We start from the raw sequence: 14,549 nt of genomic DNA on the forward strand, positions 1-14,549 counted from the left end.
TTAACATCTCAGTTGATTGGATATGCAGACGCTGGATATCTGTCAGATCCTCATTTTGGTAAATCACAAACTGGATATGTATTTACATATTGCGGTACAACCATTTCCTGGAAATCCACGAAGCAAACTACAGTGGCAACCTCAACAAATCACTCAGAACTCATTGCAATTCATGAAGCCAGTAGAGAATGTGTTTGGTTGCGATCTATCATCAAGAATATTCAGGAATCATGTGGATTACCAGACATCACTAGAAGTCCTACCATTATGTTTGAGGATAACACTGCATGCATTGATCAACTCAAGGAAGGATATATCAAAGGAGACAGGACAAAACACATTTCACCAAAATTCTTCTACACTCATGAGCTTCAAAAGAATGGTGAAATTGATGTTCAACAAATTCGGTCATGTGATAACCTTGCTGATTTATTCACGAAATCATTACCAAATTCAACATTTGGGAAGTTACGACATAACATTGGAATGCGTCGACTCAAGGATTTGTTACAACAAAATTCAGAGAATGATTAGTTTTCCAGGGGAGATTGTACTCTTTTTCCTTCGTCAAAGTTTTTATCCCACTGGGTTTTTCTTTGAACAAGGTTTTAACGAGGCAATCTATGATCCATGTTAAATGACAATCAAAGGGGAGTGTTATAATTGATTGTAATTTTTAAGTCAATGGTAAAATAGTAAAGCTAGTCTTAGGAGTAGAAATTTTGATAATGCATTTAATGTTTTTGTTCTTCAACTTGGCTATAATTAAATACATGGCCTTGGTTAATGAAAATTTGCACCAAGCATCTTAAAAATATGCTCTCTATCTCCCTCCGATTATCATTCTTTCCCTCTCAGATTTAGTAGCTCCTTCTAAAATTAAAGCTAGTATATTACGACACTAAAAAGTTTTTATACCTGTGATGTTTAGCATTGTTTGCTGAAAAGTGTTGCTGGATCATAACATATGTGTCATGTGACATCTTCTTGGTAACTTCTGAGTTCTAAATATAGTATAGTAAGTCCAAATAGTTTCAATACTAATCTTTAAAACTTGCTTCTATGATCTATCAACTTTTCACTTTCAAAATACAATACTAAATATCATTTCACATAGAAATGATGCCTGCAACTTCCACACACTCACTACCATTGCTGACCACTATGGTCACAAGCCACGGCTCCACTAACCGTCCATGGAATCTCGCAACCTTAACTCATTATCTCTGTCGTTCGAGCAGCCGACAATCTGGAGCAGTCATTGAAAATCTGGAGCAGTTGCAGACAGCTTGTTGGCCTGCAACTGTAATGTTCCTTCTCTTGTGTAAAATGGCGTTTATTGTTGCGTCGATATATGTTATGATTGCGAGTCATGTGAATGAAGATCCTGATCAAGTGCAATTCAGAGTTTGGGTTGTTGGATATGCAATAAAGTGTTGTGTGCATGGGGTTTGGATTGGCTTGGAGTGTAAGAAGAAGTGGGATCGTCTATGGATTTCGGATAGTGAGAGTTCTGAGGCGGCAAGGGAAGAAAATTTGGGTTCTGATGAAAGGGATGTTGTACTAAATATTGATCCTGTGGATGTTGTACAAAATGATCATGAGGAGGAGCAAACTAGGTAGATTTTCGTATGCATTTTCTTTTTGCTAATTCATTACACACGCACAGGTCAGTAATCGAAATATTGACCTCCCGTAAGAGATATAACCAACCCTTTGTTTTTTGTATTGCATTTCATTGATTGATTTAGTTTAATTTAGCTTGATGTCTTAAATTGGATTTCTATTTTAAAGTTTTTCTTTCATTTTTAGTTTTGATTTCAAAAATTTTAATTTGTGTTTCATGATGAAAAATAAATAAACAGGTAAATAAGAAAAATTAGGTCTAAAATTTATATTTTTTATTGAATCAAAGTAATCTAAAGAGATTCTTTTATGTAATTTTTCACAAATTTCAAGCATGTGTAAGCGTAATAGTTTAAATATTATTGAAATAGTAACGCAATGCGTTAGTATTTTGTATCTTGATCGTTCAATTGCATGTCTTGATGATGTTTTTAACTCAAGCATCATTGTAGTATGTTAATTGTAGTATGTTGCTTTGTATTAGTATATAACTTAAATATTATTGAAAAAATCGCGCAATGCGCTACTTTTGTGTATGTTGATCGTTTAGTTGAGAATCTTCATGATATTTTTAACTCATGTCATTATATTATGTCACTTTATATTAGTAGATAACTTAAATATTATTGAAAAAAATCGCACAATGCGCTTCAAATCTTGATCACCTAATATGTAACTATTTCAGCAGCGTTGCAATGCATCTGGATTTTGTAGATACAATGTTGTCTTTCATTTGGTGGATCATTGGATTTTATTGGATTTATATTGGTGGCCAGAGTTTGATTCATGATTCACTTCAACTCTACTGGTATGTTTGATATGCATCCTTTTTAAAAATTTTAATTTAAGTATTGAAGAATCCTTTTGCCTAATGCCAATACACTTTTTTCCCAGGCTATGTATAACATTCTTGCTATTTGATGCACTTATTGTTGTTATCCATATTGCTGTGGCATGTATTGTTGGACTTGCTGCTTGCTTCTCTCTACCATGTGTGCTTGCATTCCTATATTCCATGACAAATCAGGTAAAGATCTACCATATTAAATCACTTCCTTGCTAGTGTTGGTTTGTAAGGAGTACCTTTAATCAGCAAATCGATAATACAAATATCAAAAATTGTTCGAGTCACGTGAAAACCACACTCTCCTTAAAACAGATTAGCCCCTTCCGTATGGTGCTTGAAGGTGTTGTGCCTTCTGTCTCCCAGGATACAATGAACAAAGGTAGTTTTAAACATTTGAAGACTCGCCTTCTACGAACTGAAGCAACACTACTTTCTATCTCACAGAAACAAGAACCTAGAGCACTAAGAGGAATGCAAGAAAATGAACTTTTTATGATTTTTTGTGTGTGTAAAACCAAAGAGGCAAGACCTCTTTTTATAGGGGAAATGAACTTGTAACTTACAAAAATATTCAATTCTGTAACATCAAAATTAATGATCAAATTAAAATCATGACATTAATATAAGAGTTACAAAAATTCAAAATACATAAGTTACAAATCAAATAAAATAAATGCAAATAAATTTTTATTCAAGTATTTTCCAACAGGCGGAACCAGAAGGGGCGAGAGTGTGCTTGAGACCCCTAACCTCGGAAAATTAGTATAATTTTTTTTATTCAAACTTAATTACACATCAACAACTTGTGAAAAAATATAAAAAAGATGAATTCCGTAAAAGAATAAAAATTAAGCACTCTGTCAATTTTTGTCCTGGTTCCGCCACTGATTTCCCAGTCGTAGAGTAGGTTTGTTGGAGGTAAAATGCACGCAAACCTTACCATTACTTCTACAAATAAAAAGGCTATAACTATGTGAATGTTGTCTTAACCTCTTTTTTTTTTCTTCAACTTATGAATGAAACAGGAAGAAGAAATCGAAGATTGTATACAGAGATTGCCCAAATACAAGTTTCAAAAAACTGGTGTTTTTAGTGAGAGTCAAAATGAGGAGATTCAAGAATCTCCTTGCGGAAAAATGATAGAATACAACACTGATACGCCCAATGAGCATGTTCTTCCCCTCGAGGATGCTGTAAGTTCCTGCTATTTCCGAGGTCATTTATCCTTTGAATATTTTCCCCACTGCACAAAATTCATAAAATTTGAAAAAAAAATTGCTGCAACATAGCTAATAACCCTTCTTTCTCACCTAAAACTGTAAAGCTGGAAATTTCACCATCATATACCATGTTTTGATACATCACAAAACGAAAAGAAATGAACTTACAGTTTCATAATGTTGCTGTCACAGGTATGCTGCATTTGCCTCAGTGCCTATGAAGATGGAAAGGTGTTACGTCGACTCCCATGCCATCATCATTTCCATTCGGCTTGCATTGTCAGATGGTTATATCTCAACTCGACATGTCCACTATGCAAAACAACCAATATATTCAATTACAGTGACAGGGAACAAGTGTAAGAATAACTAGTATGCCATTTGTACTTACTTTTCTCTTTTGTGAGTTTTGCTTTCTCTTATCCTTTCTCTTATCCATGTTTTAGGTTTACTGCTTGAGGTACTCATGTTTTAGGTTTACTGCTTGAGGTACTCAGGGGGCGGAATCAATCGGGTGGAAACCTAGGCTCAAGCCCTGACTAAGCAAAAAAAATTAGTAGGTTTTTTTTCTTCAAATTATAGTTTTTAGTTAAAATTCAGTAGAAATTTTTTGTTAAGTCCCGATTAACATAAGAATATTGGCTACGGACTCTTTTGCAATACGGGTTCTGCAATACTGGTTTCGCCACTGGAAGTACTCGTGCAAGCCAACAACGATCGTTGATGCTAGAACTTGAATTTTGTTAATTAAAAATATGTGTGAAATTGTTAGACAAACTAAGAGTTGTAGAAAGAAGTAGCAATTTTCTCTCTATCTTTCCTAAAATGGTAAAAAAATAGAAAAATGTTCATATTCGATTTAAGTGATAAATTCAACTTGTACAAAGCCTATTTAAGTTATAGATGCACCACCAAAACCACAGAAGCCACAGCAAGCAAAGAGGGAAGTTTCCTGCATCATTCATAGTACAATGTATTCATCATCAATGAATCTGCATTATTTGTATCAGTAAGTGACACGAACTTATAAGTTACTTATAAGATATCTCAAACGAGCCATATTCAAATAGCTACTGTTAAGAATGTTGTTATCCTAAAGAGAATACCTTCTCTTTAAATCAACAAGGTCCCTTGTATTAATACCCAGGGGATGTGACGAATTTTGTACAAATCTGCACCTGGTGAGCCATCTGTTCCCTTAATCCTGTTAATGAATGTAGCAGGCATGTGATAAATGCTGAGGACTTGCAAGCCGCGGAGGTATCTCAATCCTTCAGGAATCATCTCCAACTCGTGGCATCCCCAAATGTGCAACTCGGAGAGATTTGGCATGGCACCTTGATCCACTTCCCACTTTCGCAAGTTTGGCAAGCCGAAGAGCCTTAAAATCTGAAGTCTCGGGAACCCTGTAGCTGAACATTTTATCTCTGTTTTCATCCAAACAGAGACAGCGTAGATTTGGAATTTTCTCCAGTAATGTCATCATTGGTTGTTCCTGCATCTTACAATTTTTTAACTTAAGCTTGGTGAGACGCTTAGAGAAATGAGTGTGGCTATAATCCTTTGGAAATAAGCTTATACCACCAGTATACATCTTCAAAACATCAATGTAACAACACTCTAAGAATGATGCCAGAGAACAGTCTGCTCCTCCTCGGATTGTAAGATTTAATTGGCGCATTTTCCTGGCATTAATAAAATTGATAATATTCACTGTCATAAGGTTGTCCTCAGCTAATATCCTTCCACGAAAAACCTTGAGCTTGCATAATCCAAAGAGATCATGTCCGACACATTTCTCAGTGTCGTAATTGCATAGCACTTCTAATTCATTCAACCCTTCTAAACTCAAATTTTCAACAATCTGAAAATATTTAGGAAGGTACAAGTGCTTTAACCGTTTTAGCTTCCATAAAACATTCGGGATTGTAGGATTATTCGATACTCTCAAATCAAGGGTTTCCAAATTCCTCAAGTTACCAATGGATGATGGCAACTTCTCTTCCAACTCACAATCAGGTAAACTCAAGTAAGTTAGGTATACTAGCTCAGATATCTTTCTTAAATTTTGCTTATTAATCTTGTAACCCCATATACCTAGAACTCGGAGCAATTTAAATTTCCCGAGATCAAAAAATGTATCCTGAAACCCATCCTGCAGACCTTTCATCACCAAAAGGGATCGAATACGTTGAATCACATTTTTATCATAGGCCTTCAGCATTGATTCATCACCATCCTTATAGGTACGAATGCACAATCTGCGTACTATTCTTGCTTTCGGCTTATAGTAAGGTTCCCGTTGTGGATGAATAATGTTGATGAATGTTTTCGACTTAACTTTGGACAAGCACATGTCTCTAATAAGATCATGAACACCACATGATCCGTACTTAGACCATGAAGATCCTTCAATTTTAATTGTTTCAACTTCGACAAGGCATCGATGGGCTAATTCATCCAGATAGTGTTCAGCTACATCCAATGTCATCTCGCCTTCTGCTTTATGTTCTAAGGATATCAGACCTTCTGCAATCCAAAGCATGTACAATTTCTCACTCTCAACTACTTCATCCTCCATGTAATTGGCAAAACAAAGAAAACAATGCTTCAGACGAGGAGGTAAACTATCATAACTCAACCCTAAAACTTGTCTCACTGTGTAGTATTCATCATCATTAGATCCTCCTTCACCCTTGGCCAAGTAAAAAGAAATATCTTCATTTACTTTATCCCACTCTCTCAACAAATATTTGCCTTTAAGAATTCCTCCAAGTGATGAAATAGCTAGCGGTAAACCTTTGCATCTTTGGACCATGTTCCTTCCTTTTTTTTCCATCTCAACAGCCACACTTTGATCTGCAAACACCAATTTTTTTAATCTATACGCGTATATGTAATATCAGTAACATTTAAGAACAAGGGAGTGGGTATTGCCAAGTGTTAGATATTTTAGTGTAATTGGATTAACTAGTTGACCAATGTGATTGTAATATTTCATCAAACAAGTTGGGAGAGTGCGGAGTGCATGCTTGTTTGAATTTATTATGATTTTCGGTATTGACGGGGTTGGTGTTAATGTGAAAAGACATGTCTTTTAGACACAACCGCATACCTCAAATGATGTGTCTTAGGATATGTCTTAGGACATGTCTTTTGGACATGTATGGACATAGACACCTATATAATACTTGCAACAGATTTGGTCATTAAGATAGAAAAAATAAAAGGTTGGTTGTTTAATTCACACAAAATACATCATTCTCTGTTCTTATATTCTGATTTTATCAGGTTGAAAAGTTTGGATAACCACCAAATTATTTCAATCTGAAATTGTTTGTCAAAAACTCAGAATAATCCAAATTATCCTCCATTTTTCTAGAACACCAGGGACTTAATAACCAACATATGGTTCTTATTCTCAACATTATTCTGCAACTACATTATGAAGTATCAAGCACTTAGATATAGTACTAATCACTTTTAACTACTTTATTTATCAGTTGAGTAGTCTTAAATAGAGCTGGCCAAACGAGCGGTTTGGCTCGACCCGCTCGTAATTCGGCTCGTCAAAATTCATATAATTCGGCTCGTAAACGAACGAATAGTTATTCGGCTCAAACCGTCTACTCTAACGAACCGAACACGAATAGCATGTTAGGAAATCGGAACCGGCTCGGCCCGGACCATATAATTCGTAACCGAACTAAAAAACTGGAAATAGGTGAACCGCGAATAATTCGTTCGGCCCGCGAATTATTCGTACGTCTGAATACACAGGCACGCGAATTATTCGTTCGTTCGGCACGCGTCCTCTTTTCCTTCTGTAACATACTAATTCATTTGCAAAAACTAACTTTATTTTTCAAAACTAACAAATTTGTTTTGCAAAAACTAACTTTTTAAAAATACGAGTAAAAATAAAATTTGTTTATTTTGATTAATTTATCAAAAATACGAGTAAATTGTTAAAAAGGTAAAATGTTAAAATGTGTTAAAAATAGAAAAACTTTTCCAATATAAAAAAGGTAAAATAAAAACAGAAATAAAAAAAAGTAAAATTGAAACAAAAATGCAAAGTCTCTGTACATACAAAGTAAAAACAAAATATAAAAAATTCAAACAGAAGTCTGTACAAACAAAGTAAAAACAAAATATAAAAAATTCAAACAAAAAATAAAGAGTCGTTAGCCAGATGGGTGTTATTCGCCTAATTCGTTCATTCGTTTATTCGTGGCCAATTCGCCGGACCGCCTGAGTCGTTTAATTCGCGAGCCGGTCCGGACTTCATTTTCCGTTAAATCGGTCCGGCGCGGCACGACACGTCTTTAACGGGCCGTTCACGAGCTACCTAATTCATGAACCGGACCGCCGAAAATTCGGCCCGGCACGCTCGGCCCGTTTGGCGGGCTCAGTCTTAAATGTAGTATATGTCATACTCATATTTGATCATACACTACACTAGCCAATCTACAAGTACACATTGAATAGCAAAATAAGAAAAATGAGTACTACAAAACTAACCTGGAAGGTCATTTATCCTTACTTTCTTAGAAAGTAGTAGCCAACCCTCATCTTCTGTCAAACTTGAGATTTTATACACAGAGCCTATCTCACCCACGGACACATTACGCGTTGTGAGCAAAATTTTGCTACCACTAGTTGACCCTCCAACTGGAAATGCAGACTCTAGGCTTCTCCATGAATCAACTGTCCAGATGTCATCAATAACTATTAAACAATTTTTTTCTTGTTGAACTTGGTAAAGTTCTTGGACCAGTTGTGGATCGTCCATTGCCGTGACTTCTTCTTTCCTATCAACAGGGAGAAGTTCTTTTAGAACTCCCTTAAGAACTTTTTCCCTTTCAAACTGTTGAGTGATACAGACCCAAGCAAATGCTTTGAAATGGTCTTTGATTTCGGCATGATTATAAAGTTTTTTGGCCAGGGTAGTCTTTCCCAGACCTCCCATTCCGCATATTGAAATAACTTCACAACCCTTGTCTTCCTTCTTTAAATGAGAAATTAGTTGTTTGATTTCCTTTTCCATACCGACAAAATCTTTTTCAACATCATGTGAATAGAAAATCCTTCGATTTTGATTGACTTGTGAAGTTGATGTTTCTCCTCCTTCTAGACCTGCTGTAATACCATATGATGGTAGACTTGCACTGAGATTTGTGATCTCAGCTTTTAAATCATTAATGTCTGTAGCAATGTTGTGACGGCTTAGTGCTTCTCTCAGGATGCAAGCACATCTTAGCAACTTATTCTTCAGGCCTGATTTTTGTGTCTTGGCTTCAACTTCCAGTGCATAATTTTCAATAACATCTTCAGCTTTAAAAGCAAGCTCTCTGAATTCTGCCACCCAATTTTGTACTCTTTTATCTGGATTTTGTTTCTTTTCAGCCTCTTCGAGAAAACAATCCATTCGTTTCAACTCACGTTGAATCTCCATAATTTTGTCCTTCACTTCATATAAAAGTATGGCTTCAGAGACTAACAATTCTTCAAGTCTTTTCGCAGCAAAAGAGACCACCTCCCCGGCCATTTCTACAATATTAGGAATAAATTTTCGTTAGAGAAGAAAGATAGGACAAATAGAAACAATTTCAGTAATCTGAATGTCTAATACTTTTTTGTAATCGTAGGGAACCCGAGCCGCTAGGCATAATCATAAATTCCCCACCCGTGGGATTCGAACCCGTGACCAAAAGGATAAGTATTCCCTCTTTAATCAACTAAGCCAACCCTTGTGGGCTGAATGTCTAATACTTGATCATTACCTAAACCGAATTTGCTATTACAACTTCAGAAATGTTCAGTTATGCGCAGGATCTTGTACTCGAGCTTTATTTTTAATTTTTATTGGTTATATACCAATAAACAAAATAATATGGATTAATATGTCCCGGAAACTGGAAACATTTGAATAGAAAAGCAATTATAAGACGTAAGCGCCATATAAATAAGCTTATAAAAGATGATAATTAATAGTTTGCTGTTTCTAATACTTTCACAGCACACTTGTGTTGGAATTGTGTAATTTTAACAACAAAGAACACAAGAAGGATTGTGTGAGTACCAGTTCTAGCAGTCTTTCAGAAGAAACAAAACAATGTAACCTGCCAGAAGACGAAGCCGAATGCCACTTAAATCAAATTCAAACTGTGCAGTAAAAACTTGATGACACGGGACCAACGTAAAATTAAGATTGTATTTTGGGACAGAGGGAGTAATATTTTTAATGATTCGGAAATTTTGGCACCTTTGATTGCCACCCCCCGTTGGAGATGCTATGCTATTAAAGCTCAACTATATTATTCTAGATTGCAGCTGTCAGTTTGATTCTTTAACAACCGACAGAAGCTTCAATAAATACAAGATTAGAGTATCAAAGCCAGAATATAGTGATTGCTTTATTCAATATGTTCGATTTACAAAGCATTATGTGTGGTGTGTATTTCCAGTAACTTTGACTCCACAAGAGGAATATATCTACAAGTCTGCAACTGCAACCCATTATGGGTAATGGGTATCTTACACAAAAGAGTGGCACAAGAGAGGTTCCTAATCGTAATTGGAAGAATAAATTTACTAGCAAACTTCTTCTTTATAATTGGGATATATTCCCCCGAAAGAGTGCAACTTGAGCAACTGGCTGGGTTTGCTGTATCTGGTAGGCAAACGATACATGGTCCAACTAGCCTTTGGTAACGCTTTTTATCAACAGGATCCCCTGACTCACTACACAATTTATGGTTTTGTTCGATTGGTGTTGGGGCTATTCGACAACCCAACATCCATGTTTTCGAAAGCAAATCAAGTACATACTTCATTTGAGAAAGTACAATCCCCTTACCAGATCGAGCAACCTCAATACCAAGAAAATATTTCAAGAGACCCAAATCTTTAACTTCAAACTCCATGCTGAGTCATTTTTTTAGTAGCACAATTTCTTCTGTATCATCCCCGTGATAATAATATCATCAACATAGACGACTAAAATAGTAACCCGACCCTTTGTATGCCTGTAGAAGATAGTGTGATCACCATTGCACTCCTTATATCCCATTTTAAGGAAAACATGCCGAAATTTATCAAACCATTCCCTTGGTGATTGTTTAAGCCCATACAGAGTTTTCTTCAACCTGCATACCATTCCAATCGTCTTCACAGTGCCAAAGCTGGGTGGAATCTCCAAATAGACTTCTTCTTGCAAGTCTCCATGTAAAAAAGCATTCTTAACATCTAGTTGATACAAGGGCCACCCAAAATTTGCAGCACATGAAATTAAAAATCTCACAGAGCTCATCTTAGCTACCGTTGCAAATGTTTAGTCATAGTCTATTCCATATATTTGACTATAACCTTTCGCGACCAACCTTACCTTATACCGTTCCACTTTACCTTCGGGGGTTTGCTTGACAGAAAAAATCCACTTGCATCCAACTACAGTTTTTCCTTTTGGACGACGAACAAGCTCTCAAGTTTTATTTTTTTCCAATGCACTAAGCTCCTCATGCATTGCTCCAAGCCATTTTGGATCCTGCTTTGCTTCCTGCCAATTTCTTGGTATAGACACTGATTGTAATGATGCAATAAATGTTTTATATGCAGGTGTGATGGATGTATATGATACATAATTAGATATATCATGCTCAAAGCCATACCTAACCGGAGGTTTTCCAGCGGTAGCTCTTGGCTCTCTATGAACAACAATAGGAAGAGATTCATTAATAATAGTAGATTCATTACCATTTGTTCCAGGAGACAACGCTAAAGGACTTCGAGAGGGACCATCCGAGACATTTGGGACATCATGTTTCCTGGACTGTGGTAGTTCTCTTTCTCTCGTGTCATCTTCGACTTGTGGTGTGGATTGTAATATTTCTCCTATCTCTCCATGTACTCCTGTTTTTTGTCTTCTGCTATACTCTTTCAAGTTTATATCAACAACCTTCTTTTTTCCTCCTCCTAGAACCTTCTCTCCTTCTCCTCCTAGCACATTTACTTCTTCCATTGGACATGGTATTATTCCGACAATAACTTCATTTGAATCTTGCATCATTCCATCTCCAACACTTTCAAGAGAGTTCTCCTCCTTTCTACTGATATTGCTAATAACAGGAGAATCTTTTAGCTGTGCAAAAGGTTGTGTCTTCTCTCCATAAAATGGTTCTTGCTCCCTAAATGTGACATCCATATTTACAAATACTCGCTTCTCGGATGGACACCAACATCGATAACCTTTCTGGGTACCTGAATATCCCACGAAGATACACTTTAGTGCTCGAAGATCAAGCTTGCTTACTGATGGCCGATGGTCCCGCACAAAGCAAACACATCCAAACACCTTAGAGGGAATTGCATACACATTTTCTCCCATCAACAACTCACAAGGATATTTGAAGCCTAGTACTTGTGAAGGCATCCTGTTAATAAGATAAGCTGCAGTCAACACAGCCTCGCTCCATAAAATTTTTGGAACATTTGTTGTAAATATTAGTGACCTGGCCACCTCCAATAAATGACAATTTTTTCGCTCAGCTGCACCATTTTGTGCTAGTGTATCCGGACATGTAGTTTGATGCACAATCCCTTGAGCAGATAAATATGATGCAAATTCCTTATTCAGATATTCGGTGTCGTTATCCGTCCTAAGAACACAAACTTTTGCATTAAACTGTTTAATAACATAAGCTAAAAAATTCTGGAAGCAGGCAATAACTTTAAATTTATTCTTCATTAAATAAACCCATGTAATTCGAGTATAACAATCAATAAAAGTAACAAACCACTTAAAACCGCTAATGGAAGTAACTGGACAAGGTCCCCCAACATCAGAATATATTAAATAAAAAGTTTTTACACTTCTCAATCCTGAACGGCTATAACTCATTCGTGTATGTTTTCCAAACTTACAAGCATCACAAATAACTTTATTACTACCTACTTTATTCAATAATTCAGGTCTTAATCTCCTAGGGCTTTCAAAAGGCACGTGGTCGAGACGAAAATGCTCTAACATCACTGTAGCTTTAACTTCCTCAGTAGTTGTAACGGTAAGAGCAACACCATCACTTTCCTTATTCATAAACCACAGTCCATCACGCCTGATGCCAGTCCCAAGCGTCCTCTTCGTGTCCCTCTCCTGGAAAGAACATGAATTCCGATCAAATATTACTTGACAATATAATTGATCAATGATGGAACTGACTCAAAGTAAATTAACTGAGAATGAGGGAACATGTAAAACAGATTCAAGTGCAAGGGATGGTGAGCATTTGATAGAACCAATTCCTTCTATAGGTTGCAAACTTCCGTCTTCTGTTTGGATAGTCTCTTTATGTGATGGTGGATATTTGAAATATGTATCAAACCCACTAGATGATCTTGTAACATTCTTAGATGCACCTGAATCTATTATCCAATCCAAAGAAGATGGTTTAAATGATGCCAGTGCTCGTGATGGAATACCCGAGCCAGCATGAGCATGCTACATTACCAAGAAAAGAATAAGTTGAACCTTGAGTGTTGAAACTCTCCATCCTCTGCTTATATGCCCGAAGTTCTTCCAATTCAGAATTTTTTGTTGATTCTCCAATATCACTCTTTTCTGCGACAACTAAGTTAGCTCGGCCAGCAAAACGCCCACGTCCTCGACCACGAGTACGTCCTCTGAAGGTTCCTCGGCTACTGCGATTACCTTCACCTCGTCCATTATCATGTGACAAAGGGCAATTCCAACTAATATGCCCTGTTTTCCTACAAATATAGCATTCTCTATCATTAGTGATAGGTGCCAACAGTGCAGAACAGACCAGAACTGATAAATTTCCACTCGAGGTCATCACCTTCATCCTAGACTCCTCCTGACTTAAAGCCGCTATGACTTCCTCCATACGAGGAAGAGGGGACTGATGGCAAATCATAGCTCTTCTAGTCTCAAATTCTGAATTCAAACCTTTCATGAGTTGAATCACACGCCTCCTTTCCACCCATGTATTAGCTATACTAGCACTATCAGTAATTGTCAACGGGTCATAATAGTCTAGTTCAAACCAGAATCGCTTTAACTCGGTGCTATATTCTGCAATACTTTTTTCTCCCTGCTTCATTGCATCTATTCTATCCTGAATATCCATCACAATCATCATATTCCCGGTTCCTGAAAATTGTTTAGATAAAATTTTTTAGATTTCAACAACACTTCGTATCCCTTCAACCATACCAGCAATTGTCAGATTAAGAGAACCTGTCATCTAGGCAACCATTAAAGAATTACTGGTCTTCCATGTCTTTCACGCTACACTAGTTTTATCTGTTGGCTCCTTACAAGTTTCTTCAATATAGTGTTCTAAGTCTTTAGCCTCCAATTAGGGATGACGATCGGGTCGGGTATTGCAGAATCCATATCCAAACCCGAAAATTTTATCCATACCCGAACCCGACCCGAACCCGACCCGAACCCGAAAAATACCCGAAAATGAATATCCGAACCCAATCCATCGAATTTCGGATCGGATTCGGGTATACCGAAAACCCGATTTTTTTTGAATTGGATATTCATACCCGAAACCCGAAACCCGAAACCCGAATCCGAACCCGAAATCTGAAAATTTGTATAATTATTGATATTGCATGTGCTTGAGATCGAACACGCGACTTGTAGAGAAAGAGTTTTAATGTGTCATCTTCAACCCCTACACCATATCATTAATTGTGTTATTATATATATAGCTAATATTTCAAAAATCAACTCAATTGATACCCAGTTTTTTAGATTTATTACTAAAAGATGTTTTCTTAACCTTATAAACCTTATCACTCATTTAAATGATTGAATAATTATA

The 14,549-nt window shown here is 36.6% G+C and overlaps 2 protein-coding genes across 5 annotated transcripts; one reads left to right on the top strand and one right to left on the bottom strand.

The window, feature by feature from the left end:
• The first annotated feature begins 1,091 nt into the window (after nucleotides 1-1,091).
• On the top strand, nucleotides 1,092-4,268 carry LOC141667997 (E3 ubiquitin-protein ligase At1g12760-like). Of its 2 annotated transcripts, none has more exons than XM_074474661.1 (6): nucleotides 1,092-1,619; nucleotides 2,312-2,434; nucleotides 2,521-2,653; nucleotides 3,499-3,666; nucleotides 3,886-4,052; nucleotides 4,140-4,268. In XM_074474661.1, exons 1-6 carry the CDS (start codon nucleotides 1,120-1,122, stop codon nucleotides 4,150-4,152), a joined length of 1,104 nt encoding a protein of 367 aa, XP_074330762.1. In that variant the 5' UTR covers nucleotides 1,092-1,119; the 3' UTR covers nucleotides 4,153-4,268. The 2 variants fall into 2 exon arrangements, with proteins under 2 accessions (XP_074330762.1, XP_074330763.1); XM_074474662.1 differs by having other exon boundaries at nucleotides 2,315-2,434.
• LOC141667996 (putative disease resistance protein At1g50180) lies at nucleotides 3,583-9,998 on the bottom strand. Of its 3 annotated transcripts, none has more exons than XM_074474659.1 (6): nucleotides 9,779-9,998; nucleotides 8,218-9,246; nucleotides 4,800-6,552; nucleotides 4,085-4,645; nucleotides 3,862-4,005; nucleotides 3,583-3,716 (listed from the first exon to the last, which is right to left on the bottom strand). In XM_074474659.1, exons 2-3 carry the CDS (start codon nucleotides 9,242-9,244, stop codon nucleotides 4,967-4,969), a joined length of 2,613 nt encoding a protein of 870 aa, XP_074330760.1. In that variant the 5' UTR covers nucleotides 9,245-9,246; nucleotides 9,779-9,998; the 3' UTR covers nucleotides 3,583-3,716; nucleotides 3,862-4,005; nucleotides 4,085-4,645; nucleotides 4,800-4,966. The 3 variants fall into 3 exon arrangements, with proteins under 3 accessions (XP_074330760.1, XP_074330761.1, XP_074330759.1); XM_074474660.1 differs by having other exon boundaries at nucleotides 4,085-4,685; XM_074474658.1 differs by having other exon boundaries at nucleotides 4,085-6,552.
• Nucleotides 9,999-14,549: the final 4,551 nt, after the last annotated feature.

Source organism: Apium graveolens, chromosome 6 (genome assembly GCF_009905375.1).
Source record: "Apium graveolens cultivar Ventura chromosome 6, ASM990537v1, whole genome shotgun sequence".
NCBI lineage: Eukaryota > Viridiplantae > Streptophyta > Magnoliopsida > Apiales > Apiaceae > Apium > Apium graveolens.

Excerpts from the sequence above, each read along its gene's own strand:
- LOC141667996 (XM_074474659.1), bottom strand. The coding sequence starts at position 9,244 with ATGGCCGGGGAGGTGGTCTCTTTTGCTGCGAAAAGACTTGAAGAATTG. Across the intron at positions 6,553-8,217 it reads AAGGATAAATGACCTTCCAG|ATCAAAGTGTGGCTGTTGAG; the intron begins GTTAGTTTTGTA and ends TGGTGTTTGCAG.
- LOC141667997 (XM_074474661.1), top strand. The coding sequence starts at position 1,120 with ATGATGCCTGCAACTTCCACACACTCACTACCATTGCTGACCACTATG. Across the intron at positions 2,435-2,520 it reads GATTCACTTCAACTCTACTG|GCTATGTATAACATTCTTGC; the intron begins GTATGTTTGATA and ends CTTTTTTCCCAG. Across the intron at positions 2,654-3,498 it reads TATATTCCATGACAAATCAG|GAAGAAGAAATCGAAGATTG; the intron begins GTAAAGATCTAC and ends TGAATGAAACAG.